This window comes from Podarcis cretensis (assembly GCF_951804945.1).
Source record: "Podarcis cretensis genome assembly, chromosome: 6".
NCBI lineage: Eukaryota > Metazoa > Chordata > Lepidosauria > Squamata > Lacertidae > Podarcis > Podarcis cretensis.
The window spans coordinates 44,063,189-44,085,932 of record NC_137175.1 but is presented as its reverse complement, the minus strand read 5'-3'; the positions used below and the strand labels follow the sequence as shown (position 1 = coordinate 44,085,932).

The 22,744-nt window shown below is 45.5% G+C and overlaps 1 protein-coding gene across 8 annotated transcripts in view; it reads left to right on the top strand.

The window, feature by feature from the left end:
• The window catches only part of ATP2B4 (ATPase plasma membrane Ca2+ transporting 4), a 166,996-nt gene that overhangs the window by 122,788 nt on the left and 21,464 nt on the right, over nt 1-22,744 (top strand). For all 8 annotated transcript variants that reach the window (XM_079982350.1, XM_079982346.1, XM_079982353.1 and 5 more), the window contains 12 exons: nt 987-1,201; nt 2,643-2,885; nt 5,027-5,268; nt 7,873-8,107; nt 11,275-11,454; nt 12,081-12,168; nt 13,151-13,257; nt 14,286-14,477; nt 15,296-15,509; nt 17,848-18,059; nt 19,224-19,331; nt 20,281-20,463. In XM_079982350.1, the coding sequence (XP_079838476.1) occupies nt 987-1,201; nt 2,643-2,885; nt 5,027-5,268; nt 7,873-8,107; nt 11,275-11,454; nt 12,081-12,168; nt 13,151-13,257; nt 14,286-14,477; nt 15,296-15,509; nt 17,848-18,059; nt 19,224-19,331; nt 20,281-20,463 (2,219 nt within the window). The remainder of the gene's footprint in view (nt 1-986; nt 1,202-2,642; nt 2,886-5,026; nt 5,269-7,872; nt 8,108-11,274; nt 11,455-12,080; nt 12,169-13,150; nt 13,258-14,285; nt 14,478-15,295; nt 15,510-17,847; nt 18,060-19,223; nt 19,332-20,280; nt 20,464-22,744) is intronic.

Below are 22,744 nucleotides of genomic sequence, written 5' to 3'. Positions count from 1 at the left end.
AGAGCATGCAAAAGGTCTCAGGTTCAATCCCCAGCTTCTGCAGATAAGACTTTGCTCCCAGCCTCTGCGGGGAGACTCTTGCCCTGAAACCCTGGAGTGTCACTTCCAGTAGACTGTGCTATGCTAGAAGTTTACCAATGGTCTGACTCACTAGAAGACAGCTTCCTATTTCCTAGGTCCAGCTGAGATTCCAGTTGACACTGCACCCCAATTAGCCAAAATAACCAAGACTTCCTCCCTGCCAGCCCTGCTAACCCAAGTGTTTTGAAAAATCCTGATACATGACTTTTTCAAAAAAGGGGGAGAATAGGAAGATTGAATGAATAAAATTCACTAGAGAGACTGTTCCTTTTTGTTTGCCTTTGAGCAAATTGCTCTCAGAGCAGATGCAGGCACAAGCAATGCCAACCATTTCTCTGCAACTACAAGGCCGAGAAAAGAAGCTTCATCCTGAGTAATGAGTTCAAAGGCGGGGCAAAATTGTCTCATTGGTAACATGTGGCAGTGACTGACGGGAGTGACTTTGCATGCGCCCCTGCCTTCCTGATACTGGCTGTTGCTGCTGCTTACTGAGAGGGGGGAGTGCAAGGTGTAGGGAGCTCAGCCTGGTGCTGAGGCGATGGCAGAAGGGTCAGATTGGGTTTGCGGTTGTTCGTGCCCCTACACTGAGCACCCTGTATCTCTCCCTCTTGCTAAGTGACAGTGATGCTTGACATTGGGAACCAAGCACCCCACACTGACCTCTGTTGTAGTCTCTACACCTCTTGGAGGAGAGAGATGACACAGAGAAGAGGTGCTCTTGTGCAAGTTAACTGGTGCATTTCAGTTCTCTCCAATGTGAGACCTGAAATCAGTAAGCTTTGATTAGTACCCCTCAGTCCAGGTTGGCAACTATAAAATTATCACCGTGGTCCAGCCAACTCTATGATCTTCTGGTGGTCTGCCCTCACCTGCCTTCTCTTTCTGTTCCTGTTCCTCCTCCTCAGGACTGATTATGTCAGCCATCACAGTCATTATCCTGGTGCTGTATTTTGTGATTGACACCTTCGGGATTCAAGGAAGGCAATGGCTGGCCGACTGCACCCCCATCTACATCCAGTATTTCGTCAAGTTCTTCATCATTGGTGTCACTGTGCTTGTGGTAGCTGTGCCTGAAGGCTTGCCTCTGGCTGTAACCATCTCTTTGGCCTACTCTGTGAAGGTGAGAGGCTGGAAGCCAGAAGAGATTTTGGACCTGATATTGGCTGCCAGGTTGGGGGAGACAGGGCGGGGCTGGATCTGGAGGTTGGGTTGCTTTCTTCAGTTTTAGGGGGAAAGGCTAGATCTGGATTTGCCACAACAGATTTATTGTGCAAGGAAGTGGAGAGTAAGGTGCCTTTTTCTTTGGAGTGCATGAAAGGAGTGGCTAGAAGCACTTGGAGTTGGAGTTTTACAGTTTTACATTGTTAAAATAAGAAGCACATTTACCGTATTTTTCGCTACATAAGATGCAATTTTTCCCTTTTTAAAATCTAAGGGGAAATGTCTGTGCATCTTATGAAGCGAATGTGTGGTCCCTGGGGCTGGGGGGGGGAGCCGGGATTCCCCCACCAGCCCCACAAGCCTTGGGGAGGCTTTGCACGGCTATCCCTTTAAAGAGGTGCGCGGAGTGTGTGTGTGGCTCCTCAGGGAAAAGCCTTCAAGCGCTGCACACACACTCTTCGCGGCTCATGAAAGGGAGCACTGAGCAGAGCCTGGGATGCATATAGGCTCTGCTCAGCGCTCCCTTTAAATAATTTTTTTTCTTGAATCCCCCCCCCCAAAAAAAGTAGGTGTGCCTTATGGCCAGGTGCGCCTTATGGAGCGAAAAATACAGTACTCATAGAATCATAGAATCATAGAGTTGGAAGAGACCACAAGGGCCATCGAGTCCAACCCCCTGCCAAGCAGGAAACACCATCAGAGCACTCCTGACATATGGATGTCAAGCCTCTGCTTAAAGACCTCAACTCGAGCCGGCCTCCACTTCTTACACCAAATGCTTAGATAGAAACTAAGATAGATGTGAGGTCTGTTCATCTCTCTCTCATTTGTACTCTAATGTGGCATTTAAGAATAATATTGTTCGGCGCATCACTGCAAGGTTGTTTAGTTACAACTATTTCCCAAAGAGGTAGATTTGCAAGATTTGTTTCCTCTCCCCTACTTTGATTTCTTTCATGCTTAATAATAATAATAATAATAAATTTCATTTATACACCGCCCTCCCTGGCCAGGACCGGGCTCAGGGAGGCTAACATCAAAGTATGATACATTAAAAACATAAATCACACAATCACAAAATTTGGAGCAGAATAAAATCAGATGGCAACCCATGGATTATAACTATAACTATAGAGGATGGGAGCATTGAGTGCTCACCAGGCCCAACTGTTTGTGCTGGTCTTATATGAGCTGGTGGAAAGGGTTAGGGAGGCCACTTACATACTGGGTATTATAACAAAAAAAGAGAGGGGGTCAGACTGGGCCCCAACCAAAGGCCTGTCAGAACAGCTCCATTTTGCAGGCCATGCAGAAAGAGGACAGCATCTTGCATTAGTCGGCCTCTTTGCCATTGAGTCTCCATAACCCTTCTTAGTGATTCCTGTGTTTCCCTTGCACAGAAAATGATGAAAGATAACAATCTGGTTAGGCACTTGGATGCTTGCGAGACAATGGGCAACGCCACTGCTATCTGCTCAGACAAGACAGGTACTCTCACCATGAACCGTATGACTGTGGTCCAAGCTTATGTGGGGGACACCCACTACAGACAGATCCCTGACCCAGAAGCCATCCTGCCCAAGACTCTGGACCTCATCATCAACGGCGTTGCAATAAATTCTGCTTACACCTCTAAAATCTTGGTAAGTCCTGGCTTTGTGAAGGAGCTAGCATTGCCACCCTTCATCTAGTTCACCAAGGAGAGGAGTTTAGTAGGACCTTTCATCCACCTGAAGATTGCCATTCTGTGGTGGAAGGATTGGTGCACACACACTTCTTCCCCACGTGTATAAAGCATAGTGTGCAGCAGGCACTCCATGCACAAGCCCAGGCGCTTGTGAACTTCATTGATGTTATCTTTTCCTTTCCATTTGTGCCTGTGTGCAACACGCATGCAGCGATGCACACATGCTCTCTCCTTCCACCACAGAACCAAAAGATGGACAAGCATTCTTGTGCTTGTCCCACAATTAAATCTGTTCTCTTCAAGCATATCTTTAGTGTTCAGAAGAATGCTTGAAAATGCCCACTTCCTTCTGCTGCCTACAACCATGTTTCTGAGGTGAGGGGGATCTCTTTTGGGAACCAGGATGGGGCCACAGATGGAGAAAGCAGCTCTGTCAAAGGAAAGCCTAACCAAGCTTCTTCTCCTTCCTGATAAGTGAAGGTGCTTTCTGTGTAATGATGCTACCAGTGCCATTTTCTCCTGAAGATCCCAGAGGTTGAACTGCAATCCCTCTGACCCACAGTGGGAAAAGATGCTGTGAGCTTCACCATGCTGGCATCGTCTTACAAGAGAGCTTAGAAAGCTGTTTTATTAATCTTCCTAAATAAAATAAACATCTTCACTTTATAAACAGTCAGGGAAAGGAGTGAGGCAGGCAGGGCTCTCTCATCTTTGAGGCAGCCCTCTGTCACCTGCTGTCCCATCCCTACCCCAAAGTGTGTTCTTTTGAGTGGCAGATGGACAGAGGAGGAGCTTGAACAAGCTGCATCAAGCTCACAGTGGACTGTGCCTGCTTTTTAATTTGATGGAGGGATGCAACAGCCTCTGCTGCAAATGCTCTCCCCATCAATGTTCTTTTACCTGGGTGAATCTGTGAACCAACACTATCAGCTGTCACACTGATCTGCAGCATATTTACCGAAGAACAGAAGAGCCTCAATAGGTTTGTAGGGAGGAGAGCAGGACACTTGTCACTAACTTACGGTCGGTCGGTCTCACTTCCAACAGGATTAATCTCTGTGTAGGGAAAAGCAACGTCTGCTGGGATCTCTGTTCTCAGACTTGGATCCCTGTTACATGTACTGGCTGCTTGCAGCAGAAAAACACACCGTGCCTTTCATGTGTTAACAAAATGCACTTTTTTCTCAAACATGAAAGTAATTTTCGTGTCTGGAAAAAAAATAGCATATGAAGCTCTTTTTGAAATGTCTAATATACATAAACCTTCGAAACTCTCCAGTGAGGTAGGGAAGTACTGTGCAGTTGGCTCCTCTGATCTGGGACTGACAAGGAGAAATCTGAATACCCACCAGTCAGTCTGAGATCAGAAGAGGTCTCTGCTTCACAAATCTGACAGGTAAGGAAATTCTGCTAATATCCCTTTCTCACAGATAGAAACTGAAGCCTAAAGAGATTAAGGCTTTGACTTCTGAAAGATAAAAATAACAGCCATCTAGCTAGCTCACTTTGGATTTTCGTCGTTTTTACCTCTGAAATTCTCTTCTAGTGACAGGAACCCACCATGGACAAATCCAAATGTTTTTCATTGCATATTGTTGCCTCTTTGCTCCAAGGAGCTCGGAGTTAGGGCCAAACCAGACAGAAAGTTAAACTCCTCTTTGCATTAGCATGCATGGTTTTTGGTTTTTTGTTTAATGCAAATAGCATGAGCTAAAGGGGCTGATAATTACCAGGATCACAGCCAGGCTGGAGAGGGGGGATTCTGATCCAAAAGGGTTCTTCATATGATAGCTGCATATATTTGATTTAATCCTCTCCCCCAATCCCCACATTGCAATTTTATTCTCCCTCTGAGGTGGTTGCGCTCAAGGACAGCAACGAGATTAGGTTCACCCAGGCAGCTTCATGACTGAGTAGGGATTTGAACCCACAGCTCCCTGGTCCAAGTCCAGTGCTGTACCCACTAAGCCTCACTGGCTTTCCCTTCCTGTTCTGTGCATACCAGTCACCTGATTCAGATAGGGTGCAAGTGGCCATGGCTGTTTAGATGTGATTTGCCATTAGTTTATCACCTGACACTTGTTTTGGGAAATCTAGCCACCAGAGAAAGAAGGGGGCCTCCCACGTCAAGTTGGAAACAAGACAGAATGTGCGCTTCTGGGTTTTGTGCTGGACCTGAAGCAGGATTATCAAGCTGTCCGCAATGAGGTGCCAGAGGAAAAACTCTACAAGGTGTACACCTTCAACTCAGTCCGCAAATCCATGAGCACGGTGCTGAAGAATCCAGATGGGAGCTTCCGCATGTACAGCAAAGGAGCCTCTGAGATCCTCCTGCGCAAGTAACTAACTTCTCTCCTAATGGCTCTGTTGGGGACTCTGGTGATTCTTTCTGCCATATTCCAGAAGGGTAACTGTGCATGCAAAGAAACAGCAAAGAGTCTGTCATCCAGGAAAGCTTGTGCTGTAATAGATTTGTTAGTCTTTAAGCTTCTATAGGACTTTTCTTGTTGTTTTCCATTTCCCTTCTTTACCACTGTTCCCAGAGTTCCCGCTGGCAATGGAATATCTAGGCAGACTCAGGGGCCTTTATTGCAGAAAGCTGGACATTTAAAAGCCAAAATAGGCATGATTTCATTCCCACAATTAACAGTTACAGGAATGGGTTTTTTAAAAGTAAACAGCAAGAGCAGGGGACCCAATCCAGATTAGAGTTCAGAAGGTAACCCTCCTCTCCTCCACAACAGTCCCAGATTGGAGCTGGGGCCTCTTTCCATTGGAAACTGTAGGAGGTCTTCGTTCAGAATAGGACCGCAGTAGGGTCCCAGGGTTAGCCACTACATACACATACACTAGCATCCTGATTCAGATTAGCCCCCCTACACCTGCTACTTACTTGATTAAAAAAAGCAACACTCACACATTAACAGAACTGATAATTGTGTGAGTGACATCATGTCTGGTTTGAGCTTCGAAGAAAAGCTTGAGTCAACTATCTAGGCTGCTGTTTTCCCTCCTTATGTTCAGCCCATCTTAACAAACGAGGGAGGGGGAGGATGAAAGAAAGTTGGCGATGATGGAGGTTCTCCCAGATGCTAGGTCTTGGTGAGCTTCACAGAATCGTAAGGATGGTCTACTGTTTTCCAAGAATTCTCTTTTGCTAAAAAAAGCTTGAAAAAACCCAGCCCAGTCCAAACTGAGATGGGCACATTTCACCCATCTTTACTACTCTGTGTTAAATGTTGGCCAGTGTCATAAACACTGGTAAGGATAAAGCAGGTACCAAACTCACACCCAAAACTGAGCATCCCTGTCATAATGGTTAATTCGGTGCTGCAGTCTGGAATAATAAAAAGAACACGTATATCTGTATCCATTTTCATCAAAGGAACATCAGAATTAAGGTTGACTTAGGATCAAACAAACTCATGGGTTTTGAAGTAGGAGATATCTTCTCTGTGGTTCCACGCTACACATTAATTACTTGGATTTCAACACAGTTTATAGGTGCCTTATTTTTTTAATGTTTCCTTGGTTTTTGTAACAGAGGTTCTCTCTTACTCGCTCATGCCACTGCAAGGAGTCATAGAACTGTAGAGTTGGGAGGGACCATGAGAGTCATTTATTCCAACCCAATTGCATAATTTCATAGTCTCTTTCTTTTTGCTGCTTATGTCGGCCTAGCAGTATGCCATAAGTGGAGTCCTTAACCATTGAACCTCCTCTGGGTTTTTGAAGTGGCAAGATACTAACGATTCAAGTAGTTTCATGGGTTAAGGAATATTCAGTGATGCGTGCTAGTTATAAAAGAAACTGCTTTCCAACAGTTATTCACTCTCTCCTATTGTGCCCACAAAATGGTATTTCCTTTCCATGTTTTTACCATTGAAGATCATACCCGCTGCCCATTCATAGCCTGTCAAAGTCACTGTGTTCAAAAAGAGGATAGTCATGCATGTAGGGGCAGAATGAGGCCTGTGTTCTATTCTATTTATTTATTTGATTTCTATCCCACCTTTCTTCCAAGGAGCTCAAGATAGCAGCATACATGGTTTCCCCTTCCTCATTTTTCCTCACAACAACCCTGTGAGGTAGGCTAAGAGACAATGGCTGGCCCAAGTTCATCCAGTGACTGAATGGGGATTCGAATCCTGATCTCCCAGGTCCTGGTCCAACACAAACTACACCACATTGTCCTGTAGCCGTGATTGAGGTGCTGGAAACTCTGTAGGTCCCCAAAGCATGCCTAAAAATCACCTACTCAATTCCCTTCTATTTATCCCAACTTGTCCAGTCAATGGTCCAGTCCACTGGTGGGGGGGCATTCTCCAAGAGAAAGACTCAGCTCTGCTCTAGACATGAGACACCTCTCACTTTCTTTCTTGTCTACATCTGTACTGGGATTGTTTTATTTATTGTTTTATCGCTTGTTGTTTGCTACCCTAGGCTTCTTTGGGAGGAAGGGTGGGGATATAAATTTAATAGATAAAATAATAAAAATAATAGAGCCATCTTTCCCCCCAACCTCTACAGCAAATGGATGTAGACCTCTTGGTCTTCTCCAGGTGGCTACGAAAGTGTCTTATTACACAAACAAAATATGCATCACAATGTATTTGGTATCTCTGTCCCATTAATATAGTTGCTGAAGTTCAACAGGTCCTTAGTTTGTGGACAGTCTTGTAAGTTAAAGCTAGGTTAAGGCTCAAGTTAGGAATGGGCAGCAGTACAGACTTTCCAGCACAACTCTTCTCATTGTTATTCTGGGAAGGAGAAAGTAGATAATGTACTCCTGTATGTAAAATAGTGTATAATCCATGCCTCACTAAGGCACAATCCCTTTGGACCACGTCCCTAAAGCTCTTTGCCCTTGCTTGCATGAATACAGCTTCTGGAATATATGCTTATTATTCCTTCTGTTTCTCCCCATCCTACCTCTGATGCAGATGCACAAAGATCTTGGACAAGAATGGGGAATCCAGAATATTTAAGGTGAAGGATCGGGATGAGATGGTGAAGAAAGTGATTGAGCCAATGGCTTGTCAGGGGCTGCGTACCATTTGCCTGGCCTATCGGGATTTCCCTGCTGGAGTTGAGCCTGACTGGGATACGGAAAACGAGATCCTGTCTGACCTTACCTGCATCACTGTGGTTGGCATTGAGGACCCTGTTCGGCCGGAGGTACCAGCATGGCTCTCTTTGATTTTTACCTAGCGCAAGGAGGAGACAAATCACTTCTTTCCCCTGAATCATATTCTTTCGTCATGTTGACTCTCATTTGGTCCCAGCTGTTTTCAAGATTTATTTCCTTCAGACCCAGCTTTGTTTCCTCTTCTGATGCTTGTTCCCTTGAATGGGTCTTGTGCAAACCAGTGACTTTTAAACTGGGCCTCTTCTCTAACATCCACTTTGCCACTTTTCCCCATTTGTCACTGTTACTTTAATCACCAATTCAGACTTTCAGTATATTGGACTCCTTTGCCCTTTCCGCCCCCTCTTCTTTCCTGCTGTCACTTCCTATCTTTGCCATGGCTCTGCTTTTTCTTGAGTCCTGTGCACTGCTTTCTTATGGGTCCATCCGATTTACTGAACTTCAGACCTGGCTTCTTATTTATCTGCTCCTGCTCATCTGCTTTTAAGTGCCTTAGTCCCATAAACTTTCTGACTGCTGCCATCACGGTCCTGCCTCACTCTCTGCCAGAGTTTGAAGATAACTGTATTTCCCATTTACAGTCAGTGGGTTGAATCCAATGTAGCGCTAAATTAAACTCACTTAGTGGCATGCATTTTCCAATGGCAAAATATTTTGCACCAGCAGAATGTTGTTGTGCAAGAGGCTGGGTAACCAGTTTACTGGTAACTTTGTGGAACAATAGATTGCATACTTCGTTATGCAGCACATTTCTGCCAGCACAGCTGTATTCCTCTTTTGCTCGACATCAAAACTTGCCCATCCTCTGTTGTGCAAGTGCACAGAGAATTCTGGATACAGCCCAGAAGCCGCTGGGATGCTGTGTTTTCAATAAGGTTAGTAGTGTGAAGAAAAGGTCCCTGTGAGATTCTGGCAGCTACAGAGCAATGAGAAAGTCATGAGGTACAGCTTTGTCCTCCCCGGAGTCACATTAATGGGGGGGGGAAGCTGCACCTGTTGAATGCTACCCTACTGTGCAGTTGTTGCAGAAGTTGACAGCTGAGTTAGGAATTGCCTGGAAGAGGGAATTTTGGCACACCCTGCTTTTCCAGTCACGGTGCTACGGGAGGTGTGGCAAATATCTTAATTCTGTATTCCAAGCAATTACAGAAGGGCCCAGGAACCCTGCCTCATCCTGAATGAGGCAATTTTAATTTACAAATTCCGCACAGAAACAACTGCAGGGATTCTGACAGGGAATGAAGGCTGCTGAGGGAAGGGACACGTTTTTGAGCATCCAGCACCCGCCTCCTCGGCCTGCTTCTCCCCACCTCCCACACACTGTTTTCTCTCACAGCTTACTATGGTGGTGACAAGCAGACAACTGACCTAACAGAATCAACCATCCCAGGCCTACCTCTTGATTACATTTCAGCGCTGGCCCCCTGCATGTGTCTTTCCTTAATTAGATGTTGAATTATCTGGGGTTGGAAATGGCTTTGCAGATGCCCTGCGTGCAGTAGCTCTGGAGGCGGTGATTCAATTTGCTGGTGCCTTAGTAATGTCTCCCTCCCTCCCTCCCTGCTCAGGCTTGCTCGGTACAAGATAAAGCCTATTAGAGCAGGGATGCAGCAATGAAATCAGTGTTGCAGGGCAAGGAGGGAGGCTGGCCTGCCACTACTTTGCTGTCCCATAGCAGGTGAGTGGTAAAAAAAATCCCTCTCGCCCGCCCACATTGTGGCGCCAGAGGTTCCCAAGCGATGCTGCGTCATTTGGGGGGTGTGGCGCAACAAGTTTATGTCTCCCTAGAGGCAAGAAATTGTGCCTATTCCAGAAAATGCTCAGAAAAAAACTTGTTGCCTGGCTACGAACCGTGCATTTTCTGAGATGCCACAATTGGCTCCAACTCTCAGCACACAGATTTGTACCTACATACAGTGAAATGCATGTTTGTGTGAGAGAAAGGTCATCATGCATGGACCACCCTGGGTTCCTTTGGGAGGAAGGTTGTGATCTAAATGTATTCAAGTAACAAATAAATGACAGCTTATGTTTAGGTTTTGTACAGTTCCAGCAGTAGGGGATCTGTCATGTACGAAGGTACGAAGACAACCCTTTATCAGAGCACTTTCAGCTTGCAGTTCATGGCAATTTCCTCTTAGTTCCTTTTATTTTTGACTAAGTGGAAGGCAATCTCTTATTTTTAGTCACACAAAGAAGGGCCTCGGATGATGATCGGAGGGTCCAGATTGGTTCCTATGGAGAGAGGTGGTCTTTGAGGCATTGCGGCCCTGAGCTGTTTAGAGTTTATAGGTCAAAACCAACACTTTGAATTGGGTCCAGAAACTAATTGGAAGCCTCATCATCCATAATCGGGTCATTTAAAGTTAAAACCATTTTAAATTGTTAAAATAAATAAAGTTCAAACAATTTTAAATAATTGGGGTAATAATAACAACAAGCCCAACTAAGTAATACTCCAACCCAAGGTTCCATTCATGCGCCCTGCCCTCCTAGGCCAGGTGGAGGAGGCCTGTAAGGCAGGGAGAAGGTTCCCCAAGACTACAGCCAAAAGGAGCTGCTTTTTTAGAGACAAAATCTGAAGATAACTCTGTAACTTTTTCTGTTACTGTGTTGAAAGTCCAGTGGAAAGACTTGAACAGGATACATCTTTAAACAAATATTTGTTGCTTTTTTTTTTAATGACCTATGTTTGGAGCAGTTGCATTGCAGTGTTGTCTGGAACATATGGACATAAAAGCACAAGTGAAACTTGGAACAAAATGTTGCAGAGTGAAGTGTTCCTGTTCAGCATTCCAGCCAACCCACTAGCCCGTCTTTCAGGATACTCCATTCCAATCTCCTCCCTCCCCTGATTTTCCATTCCCCCTCACTGTCTGCATTCTGTGGCCACTGAGCCTGCTTAAAACAATTACCATGTTGTTGAGGTGGTGGGGCTTCCACAGTTAAGGTTTCTTCCTATTTTTTCCTACTTCTGCAAACCTGGGTTTTTCACCCTGAGCCTGCTGATTCCCTCCTGAGCACAGATGTATCATTTTGACTACATAAGGATCTAGACTCAGGTAATGAGTTGCCTGTTAGCTTATAGTTGTTGTTCCCCACCATCCCCGCTCCCTCTTCAGGCTTTATCCATGATTTCCCGCTGCCTCATGCATGCCTGGCTTCCTGACTCTGTTATCTCATGGCTTTCCTACAGGTGCCTGATGCAATCCTGAAGTGCCAGCGCGCTGGTATTACCGTCCGGATGGTTACAGGTGACAACATCAACACAGCCCGTGCCATTGCAACCAAGTGTGGCATCTTGCTACCTGGGGAGGACTTCCTGTGCTTGGAAGGGAAGGAATTCAACCGGCTGATCCGCAATGAGAAAGGAGAGGTGAGAGGAATAAGGGATTGAGGGAACAGGGTGGGGTAGAAGCCACTCAGGGGCCCGGTCAGTTTATTTAGAGGACCACTCCCCACTTGACAGCTTCTGAAACGTGCCTCATTCTGTGTAACACATTCATTCTGTGATCTCTGGGGAATAATGAGCTTTTTCAAGCTCCTGAGAAGGAAACTCTTAGCTCTGAAGTGCAGGCTTGGCAAGGCTAGAATGCAGCTATAGAGAGGGCTTTTCTCTGCCCATGCTTGCTTTTAATACTACAGGTATTTTCTACAGCCTCCTGCTTTGCATCAGAGCTGACTCCAGCCACTTATAAATACAGAAAGCTGGCTGGTTTTGCTCAGGATAGAATCAGAGAATTGAAGCATCCATGATAGGTGGCCATCCAACCTCAACCTTCTCATGCTTTATATGAGATCCATGTTAGCATGGACAGAATGGGTTTTTACCCACATGAATGGCTGATGCAACCCCTTGGATTGTGAAATTATATTAGTTTGCCTTTAGATAAGCAAGTGTCACTTGTGAGTTCTCAGAACTTCCAGGTAGGAGGAAAGAGGAAAGCAGTTCTCAAGCTCCTGTTCCAGGCCAATTGGTGAGATTGTGGTTTTGTCTTGCAGGTGGAACAAGAGCAACTGGATAAGATTTGGCCCAAGCTACGGGTCCTGGCACGATCTTCACCCACAGATAAACACACGCTTGTGAAAGGTAAGGACTTCTGAGGTGACAGAACTTTCCCTCTAAAAAAATGTCCTCCAGAAATTGGGAGGGGGAAGAGAATAGAGGGGGCAGAGCCCAGAATTTGCAGCTCCCTATAGCAGCATTCTGTGCATTTGCCTTTAACCTGCATGCGTGAATCAGACCTTTGCTTGGAAAATTATATCCTGCCATTCCAGTCTGGGAAAGAAATACTCAATGCAGCTTTCACAACCAAAAGTAGTTAAATAACAATTAAAAAAATTAAGAGAAATAGAATCATGGAATTGTAGAGTTGGAAGGGACCCTGAGAATTGTCTAGTCCAACCCCTTGCAATATGCTGCTGTCCCATACAGGGCTCAAACCTGCAACCTTGGCGTTATCAATACAGTGTTCTAACCCAGACTTTTCCAAACTTCTCATGACACACTTTTTAGGCATGCATCATTTTGCGACACAGTAATTCCGTTTTACTAGCAAGTCAGAGGTTAAATTAACCCCTGTCCAGGAGCGCGGGGAGCGTTCACACAACACACCTACACACTGCAGCCGACACACTAACGTGTCGCGGCACACAGTTTGGAAAGCTCTGCTCTAACCAGCTGAGCTTAGAAAACCCCTTTTTCTTCATCAGCAGGCAGACTGAACACTTGCCGAAACAGTAAAGTCTTCAGCTGACAGTGAAACATTGGCAAAGGGGAAGCCACACAAAGCTTCTGGAGGCAGAGAGTTCCACAGTCTAGGCACCCCAAAATAAAATATATCCTTGCCAACTATACTTAGTGGCATGTGTGAAAGGGTCTCCCCGGTGATCTTTGGTGGATAGCCTCATATGGGAAGAGGCTGCCCTTTTGGTATCATTGGCCCTAAGCTGTAACCACCACAGCCTAAATTGCTTTTGGAAAATGACCCGTTGCGTTGCCGCTGGATGCTTTGCTGCCAGTTTGGGTCCCTCTGTGCCTGCCCTCTACTGACGTTCCTACCATCTTTCAGGAATTATTGACAGTACCGTTGGAGAACGGAGGCAGGTGGTGGCTGTGACTGGGGATGGCACCAATGACGGCCCAGCCTTGAAGAAAGCAGACGTGGGATTTGCTATGGTATGGACTAATTGGTGTGTTGGAAACCAAATGCAGCAGCACGTGGGGTTAGTGATTTGCTTGTGTGTGCCTTGGCATAATGGATCTGATAAGCCGTGTGTATGTTAAAGCTCTGTTTTTATTCTGCTCTATTTTCTGTTTCAGTTTTTGCACTTTGCAGAAGTCAGGAATGTTACAGCTCAGGACAGAATCTCACAATTCCTGGGCTCAGTAGGACACAGCAGGCAAGCATTAGGAAAAATTGGTCACCACAGGATACCTGCTTAATACTTCTGAAGCTTGCTGGGATTGTTCTGGCAGCGGCAGATTCTGTAGTAACTGACTGCCACCGTGTGTCTGTAATGGAGTTTTGCAATAAGCCTAATTGCCTGCTTGATCTGCTGCCATGGTTCTTCACTGAGGTGCAGGAGGAGTCTGAGCAGAGAGTTACTGCCTAGGTTTCTATCACACTTTTGGTGTTGCAAAGGGGGACAATCAAAATCACCAGTGGAATCTGCAGCAAAATGTTGCCATGTTCCATACCCTCCTCTATGATCCACCATTTCCCCCTGCCACCCAGTTTTGTGTGCTTCCCTGCCTGTAATAGAATTATATGCCCATTGCTGAGTCCTCCATGGGCTGTTTCAAGCCTCCCCTCCCTTAAACTTAGCAGGTGTTTATACACACACACACCCTGCCAATTGTGAGGTTCTCTGAGGCCTTCCTCTTCTGCATGGATGGTCCCATTTTTGATACATAAGAGCTGACACTCAACTCTGAACTTCAGAAAGAGAGGGAGTATTTTATGTTTCAAAGGGCCTTGTATTTCCTATAGGCCAATCAGTTAACTCATCCATGGTTTTTTTTGGGGGGGGGCGGGATTATGGGATTAGCCATCTAATTCTTCTGCAATCTCATGGCCCTCATCTGAAACTGGAAGGTGCCTGCCATTTTGAGCACAAGCCTATCTCTGTGGAGAACCAGTCGTAGCAGCAGAACGACGACCTCTTGCCAGCTTGATCTCCTCCTCCTCATTTTCTCTCCCTCAGGGCATTGCTGGCACAGATGTGGCTAAAGAGGCCTCGGATATCATCCTGACAGATGACAACTTTACAAGCATAGTCAAGGCGGTGATGTGGGGCCGCAACGTGTACGACAGCATCTCCAAATTTCTGCAGTTCCAACTTACGGTCAACGTGGTGGCTGTGATTGTGGCTTTCACGGGCGCTTGTATCACGCAGGTAACATCAGTCAAACAGGGAGGGGTTTTAACTATAGCTTAATGTTTGGAACAATTGAGGTGTCTTGGATCTAGCCATTCTAAATGCCATTCCTAGCTCTGCATGGCCTCTTTTGTTTTGGAGCTTTGAATTTCACAATGTCTTGATGCAGGGCAGCGTGTAAAGACCTGTGTTACAGAGATGGTTGGGTTAGATTTCAAAGGTAGCCAGTTCCTTGTTGGATCCAGCCCAAAGATCCATCTAGCATTTCCAACAGTGGCCAACTGGATGCTCCTGGCAGGTCTCAAAGCTGATGAAGGGAGCAATCCCTTGTTTGTCATCAGCTTCTGGTAATCAGAGGTATAATGACCCATAAAACAGAAGATCTAGATGGCTATTGCAGCTCATAGCTAGCAATGACCTGTCCTCAGTACCAAGGGATGGAGAAACCGCAGCCTACAGATGTTGCTGGACTACAACTCCCATCATCCCTGAACGTTGGCCATGCTGCCTGGGACTAATGGCAGTTGGAGTCCTGGAGGACCAAAAGGTTGCCATCCTCAGCTCCATACATTTGTAGAGATTATTGCAGCATGGAAGCACTTGGAAAATTTGCTGTCATTGCCTACTGAAACATCTCTGCAACAATAACACTATAGTTGTAGCATTAGTATTCTTGGGCTTCCAACTTGACCATCCCTGGATGATTATACTAGTGGGTTAAGAGTTTGAACTTGTTCCCTGTCAGCTCCAGGTGAGCAGTTGGGGGAGTGGGGAGGCATAGTCCTGGACCAGAAATGAAATGCACTCCTTTCTGATGGATGCTTCTCCCTTTGCAGGACTCTCCTCTGAAGGCTGTCCAGATGTTGTGGGTCAACTTGATCATGGATACCTTTGCTTCGTTAGCCCTTGCCACAGAACCCCCAACCGAATCCTTGCTCTTGCGCAAGCCATATGGCCGCAACAAGCCACTCATTTCCCGCACCATGATGAAGAACATCCTAGGGCATGCTGTGTACCAGCTCACCATTATTTTCACACTGCTCTTTGCTGGTGAGAGTCAAAGATGGAACTTGCAGCCTTTAGCAAGACATGAAACCATTATGTTGGGTCTTGGAAATCAAGGTTCTCATTTCCCTATATCTGCCCTGCCATACTTTCCTTCTTCCCTCCACCGAAAAAAATTGTGGGCCCTCAGTTTAGCTGGCAGTTATCATTTATAATAATTCTATGGTAGCCGTTGGTTGAGTGGCTTAGCATACAGGAAAGTTTTCAAATAAGGCTTCTCTTTCAATAAAATGAAACTGTTCATGCAGCTGATTCTGATAGCTGGCTACTCTCCCATCTATGATGTAGACTGCCAGGAGCCAGTGGTGGAGCAACATGCTGCAGCCCCCAGAGAAGAGCACAGGCGGGGGCATGGCACATTGCCCGCGGGGGCATGGCACGTTGCCCGCGGGGGCATGGCACATTGCCCACGGGGGCGTAGTGCATATCCTGAGATGGTGCAGCACGCATCCCGGAGGGTGGTTGGGATGGTACCTGGTGTGGCATGTTCCCTCTGCCCCCCTTTGTACGCCAGTGCCAGGAACAACTTCTATGTATGATCTTGCAGGGTTCAAAGGCAGAAATTCCATGCAAAAGTCATAATGAAGACCATTGCATGTGCTGAATTTCTGGCTGTTGTGCAGCTTTGACACAGTCTGTCAGGAAAAGAGAGCCTCTCTGGAGACTATATGACCAATACATTTAAACCTTGGCCAAGGGAAGAGCTTTAATCTAGGAAATTATGCCTTTCATCAACACAATTTAGCTTTTCTTTTGCCTTTTAAAAGCTGTTTTACATTGGTTTTTCCTTCAAGTGATGTATTTAAATTTGGACAGGTTCAAGTACAAGTTAATTGGACTTCTTTTGGCTTCAGTCTCATAAAGGGAGCTGTCTAATTTTCCAGCAGCTCCTTATCTAGGACTGACAATCCTCATTCCAAATACAACCCTCAGTCTGCCCTGAGAAGACGTTAATGCAAATTGCACCGTCCTTTTTGTGTGCATGGGTCTGGTTTGTATCATCCTGTTGCCAATATCTGAGACTTTGCAGAATGCAGACTTTGGCAAGTACAAGTAATGTGGAAGGACAGGGAATCAAGACAAGAATAGATGTCTCACTTTCTGTATTCATTGGCCTGATATGCACCTCATATTAAACCATAATTTTAAAAAAACTATTCCCACCACGCTCAATTCCTCGTTCCTGCTGTGCCACAGAAAAAACAAGCCAGAGTCTGGGTTGTCATGTCATCTAAACCTATGCTCATGGTTTGAGCAGCGAGCCCTTGCACATTGAACCATAGTTTATTTTGAACTATGGTTTGATGCATTTTCTTAGTTCCATGATTAGTGTCTACGTTCCAGTTGGCTGGTCGGGTTTAAGAAGGCTGAAGAGCATGTCCCTTGGCATACACAGCCAATGAGCTACTGTGTTGCCTCTGTGCACTTCCTTCGTAACTGCAGGGTGTTTACAGAATTGCAGCAGGCTCTCTCAGAATGGTGCCACCCCACATGGTTGCTTCTGCAGATGGGCAGTCCCTATCTTTTGATACCCTGTTTTCCTGGAGACACTAATGTCACATTATATTTGTCCCACACTCATGAGGGCTAGAAGCCTAGCTTGGATTTTGGACTTGTTTTTTAATGAAAGGTGAAATTCTCAGGAAAACAGAAATACACAAGCAACAGAAAGTCCCCAAATATGAAAATGTACCAAACAAGCCTATAGAGAACGAAGTGAAAATGGATACACACAATAGGCAATACACATTCTTGATCGAACACCCGTTATTAGCCTGCTTTGCCAAATGAGTCTTTTTCAGACATATCCCAGCAATGTTGAGTTCTTGGGAAGAAATATTTTCAACCGTCTTCTTAGGGAATGAATCCAAATTCTTCATATGCATCAACAAGATCCTTTATTGGCCATTAAAACAGTCTAATATTAGGCAAAACAGTGTTCCATTGGGTGTGTATATTGCTTTTTGTCTTATGTATATCAGTGTTTATTCCCTTCTGTATATGGTTCTTCAGTACAGTATAGCATATTTTCATATTTTGGGTCTTTCTGTTGCTTGTGTATTTCTACCTAGGGAGTCTTGCTGCAAGTTGTGCATTATCCTTGAATTCTCTGGAAGCTACTTTGTGTGCTGGAAGAACGAGCCTGTGCTGTTCAGAGAATGAGTTGCTTAATGGCACGCAATATATGTTTGCAGTTAACCCTGGTTTGGGGATTGTGTTCTCTACTGTGTTGTATAATCACATCATAATCTCTGTTGTCTGTGTGTAAGGGAAGGATTGTTGTTATTCTTATCATTTTCTCTTCAAATTCTTCTTCTGCTAGGTGAGAAATTTTTTGATATTGACAGTGGCCGGAACGTCCCCCTCCACTCCCCACCCACTGAACACTACACCATCGTCTTCAACACTTTTGTCATGATGCAACTTTTCAATGAGATCAATGCTCGCAAGATCCACGGTGAGCGGAATGTCTTTGAGGCCATTTTCCGGAACCCCATCTTCTGCTCAGTGGTGCTAGGAACCTTTGTTGCCCAGGTAAATTATATTGGCTAAGGCGGGAAGGGGATCATGAGGAAATGGAGAGATAAAACTGGAGGCGGAGGGGAGAGACTATGAAAGGGAACACTGTCGGAAGTTGTTGTCTGAAGCATGCTCCTTGACCAAACAACATATAGCTCTTTGTGAGGCTGACTACAGTAAAGCCTTGTATGGGCAATCCATCCAGAAGATAAATTGTATATTGAGGAATTAGTGATCTGACAAGACAGGCCTACCTCGCAAGTGTGTGTGAAAACAGAAAACAGATGATTGGATACGAGAGTTATCCACGCAACGGTCACCTCCAGACTTGATTACTGTAACTCACTCTATGTGGGGCTGCCCTTGAGACTGACCCAGAAACTCCAGCGGGTGCAGAATGCTGTGGTGAGACTCCTTATGGGGTCCTCGCCATTGGATCACATTCACCTGGTGCTATACCAGCTGCACTGGCTCCCAGTGGAGTACAGGATCAGGTTTAAGGTGCTGGTTTTAACCTTTAAAGCCCTATAGGGCCTAGGACCCTCGTACCTATGGGACCGCCTCTCCTGGTATGTCCCAGGAGGTTAGACTGGCCTCTTGGAGGTCCCAGGCCACAGAGAGGTTAGGCTGGCCTCAACCAGAGCCAGGGCTTTTTCGGCTGTGGCTCCGATCTGGTGGAATGCTCTGTCACAAGAGACTAGGGCCCTGCGGGACTTGACATCTTTCCGCAGGGCCTGCAAGACAGAGCTGCCCCACCAGGCCTTTGGCCAAGGCACAGTCTGACCCGCTCCTTCTGTAATCCTCACAGAACTCTAGCCCAATGGCTGCCATTAATTTGATTTTGAATTGATTTTAAAATGAATTGATTTTTTTCAGTTTTATGATGTGAATAAGCAAGAATGGGAGGTAAGGGAGGGTCCCTTGAGTAGGTCTGAAAAATGATTTGAAGCCACCTTCTGTCCTTTGTCCAAAGCACACCCTGCACAAATGTAGCTAACTAGAACGTGACATGCAAGTTGTTGTATGTTTTTGTCTAGTAACATGCCATGAGTTACCTGAAGAAAATGTAAAGTGTACTGTTTTGGAAGGTAACAATTCTTTCTGTACCTCCATGGTTCTTTTTTTTTTTTTTTTAACCAAAGCTGATCTGACTATGCTCTTTTTCCTCTTATGCCACAGATCATCATTGTAGAATTTGGTGGGAAGCCCTTCAGCTGTTCTGGACTCACCTTGAGCCAATGGTTCTGGTGTGTTTTCATTGGTGTTGGAGAGCTGCTTTGGGGACAGGTGAGCCTGAACAAGATATGGTTATGTTGTTAAAGGAAGGCTTAGCACCCGCCATACCTCTGAGTTATGGTACACACACATACACACTTTGGAGCTATGTGGGTGCAAAATTTGGTGGTGCTGTTAATAGTCGAAAGTGCTTTATGAAAACAAGACTCACCTCCAAAAGCATAGCAATCTTTAAGCTTAGATCAAGGATGGGGAACCTGTGGCTTTCCAGATGTTGTTAAGTCTGCCTCTTTCAATGACCATTCTGGCAGGGACTGATGGGAGTTGGAGTCCAACAACAAGTAGAGAGCCACAGGTTTTCCCAGTCCTGACCTTAGATGTCTAAATTCAAGACCCAGGCTTTAAAGCAGAGAATGGTCAGTTTTGTGCTGCCACAGAACTGAGTGAATTAAGGAGGCATGATTGTCACTTCTACTGCCATGGGGAGTTTTCATTGAGAATAAATTCATCTACATTAGTAACTCTAATTCTGTCATTGGGAAGGAATTCCTTCCTTGGGAAGGAAATGTTATCTACTCCTTTTTCCAAACCAGCTTTACATTCTCACCCTCTATTTCTCTCAAGCAAACTGTTGTTGTTCTTCCTTTCTCCCTGGTTTCCTTCCTCTGAAAGTGAAGTCCTTTCAAATGCAATTGCACACATGTGAAGAGTCATTTTATCAATTGCACAGGCTATATGAAAAATGTTGTTTATTCTGTGAGCCAGGCTGAGGTCCTGACGCTGTCCAAAAGATTAAACATAAATTAATTAAATAAAGTAATAGATTTTTATTTTTTTAATGCCATGATAGTGCTTAGCACTGCTTGGGATGGCATGACCCAATTGCATGGAAAAATTGTCCAGAGTTATGGTGCTGACCAGATAAGCGTCTGGTTTTTTTGAGACCCAAAATTGTACAAAGCAGGGAGGAATTAACCTTGAGTGTCCTGTATGTCTCTAGTTGATCAGCAGCATTCCAACCAATCAGCTGAAGTTCCTGAAGGAGGCAGGCCATGGCATTAACAAGGAGGATATTAATGATGAGGAGTTCACTGAGGGTCTAGATGAAATCGACCATGCTGAAATGGAGCTACGGCGAGGACAGATTCTCTGGTTCCGGGGTCTCAACAGAATACAGACTCAGGTACAGTTTTCATTTCTCCTCTGCTAGGGACTTTTGACTGCCTCCATTGGCGACTCATAGCTGTGTCCTCTCCTGCCATAATCAGAGCCCTTCCCAGTGAAATCAGGGCTGCATGCCATGGAAAGGGATGTGCCATTCACACTGTTGGAAGAGTTGGGAATCAATGGCCTGAGCTAGTGGTGTTGATGTACATGCAGCTGAGCAGATGCACTCACCTGGGCTTTTTCTAAGCATCGGTGCTTGCTTCCAAGGCAAGTCTCTGCATGCACAGGAAAAGATGGAGCATTTGATGCCAAACTTCTCTCCCTGCCTCTGTGATGCAATTATTTGCAAACAAAAATAGCAGTCCTGCTGAGCTATGCATGTGGTCATTGCTCAAGGTCCCACAGTTTGCCTCCAGATCTTTGCAGCCCCACTAAATATTTGAAAAAGGACAATCCATCTTGCCGTTGATTTACACTAAATCCTTTGCCGCTTTTGCCATGGCCCTTAAAAGTGAACCTGGATAAAGCCATTACTTGTGGAGGATTCCACAAAAGGGAAGAGCAGGCCCTTGTGAAATCAAGGGGAATGTGTTCGCTACCGTTCATGGACTTAGGCTGACAGCACAGCAGAGAGTTTCCTCCTTCTGGAGCAACAAACACAGACCAGGCTGCAGATACTGATTTAAATGCAGGTGGGTAAAAATAAATTCAGCCACTTTATTCAGGGGCAGGTTCCCCTGAAGATTCCAGATGAAGATGAAGTTAACATTAACCATTCCTTGCAGATATATACACACAGAGACCATGATCTTGCAAGAACTTGCATTGGCTTTCCAAGTTCCAGAGCCTTTTCTTCATAAGTTATAAAATGTGTTTTGACAACTATTCACCGAAAACAAGGTTACAATAGTTGCACAGACACTGTGACTCCAAGCACATTCTTAGATTCTGGATTCTTCTCAAGGAAGTTTCATGTTTAGCAAAGGTTGCATCCACAATACATCAACTTTCATAAGGTGTAAGGACTGGCTGATTATTTAAAAATACCAGCAGCAACATCCATATTCTTGAGCTTGTATAACCCAGCCTAGATTGTTGCTTTAAGATATTCTTTTAAGAAGAATATAAGGAAGGTTAGCTCCACTACTGTCTTTCAAATGAAATGGCTCTGACCTCACTTTTTGGGCTGTTTTTGCATATTGGGGTAATTACCGTAGTTTTCGCTCCAAAACATGCACTTTTTTGCTCCTAGAAAGTAAGGGAAAATGCCTGTGCGTGTTAAGGAGCGAATGCACGGATCGGAGCCATGGCTGCCGTCAGTCAAGCAAAGCGGGAGCTGCTTACACACTCTACGAGGCTCTCGCTTTGCTTGCTTTAAAGCGACCTGGAGCCGGGGAGGAGGGAGGGAAGGAGAGCCATGGCAGCAAAGCGGGCAGCAGCCGCTTACACGGGAGGAGGGACAGACGCTAGCAAAGGTCCGTGTGCTCTCTAAACAGAGCAATGAGGCTGCAGAGGGACGGCAGGAAAGATAAAATTTAAGCAACCAGCAGCAAAATAAAACCAACCTCGAGCTCTGAGCCACGCAGTGAAAACCAGGAAGTTAAAAAAAAAAGGCTGGGGATGAGGGAGAGGGGAAAACTTCGCAAATCCCCGCGTCTCAGCTGATCCGCTGGGAGGGAGCAGCTTGTTTTCAGGCAGGATAGATTCGAGCATTGTCTGGGTCCTAGTGCCCCTACCACTTTTTTGTGCTCCATTCTATTGCTGCTGGTGGCTGCTTATCACTCAGGCTACAAGGAGGAGCGCTTTTACACAGCTAATGGTGAATCCCCTGCAATCCAAGTCCTCCTCACTTGCTCAAATCTATTCTGCCTCAAAACAAGGAGCGGAAGGAAAAGGCGGCAAACTGTTAAATGGAAAAAAACCCAGGCACAGGGCAAGTACCTTAAGTATACCTTTAAAGTAACAGTGCTCTTTCCCTCCCTCCTCCCTGCTCAGCTCGCCGAAAAGCTCCTTCTCCACGCGTGCTCCTTGTCCCTTGAGTGCTTTTCCTTCCCTCCCCACTTAAAACGTGGTTACAAAGCACGGATCCACATGGATCCTCAGGATTTTTGCATTGGGCTACCCCAAACTCACCATCAGATCACATGTCTGTGGCCACAGCATGAACCATAAAAATCATGCACCCACTGTTTCGTTCAGAATATTTTTTTCTTGTTTTCCTCCTCTAAAAACTACGTGCGTGTTATCGTCAGATGCGTGTTATAGAGCGAAAAATACGGTAGTCATCTCAAGGCCTT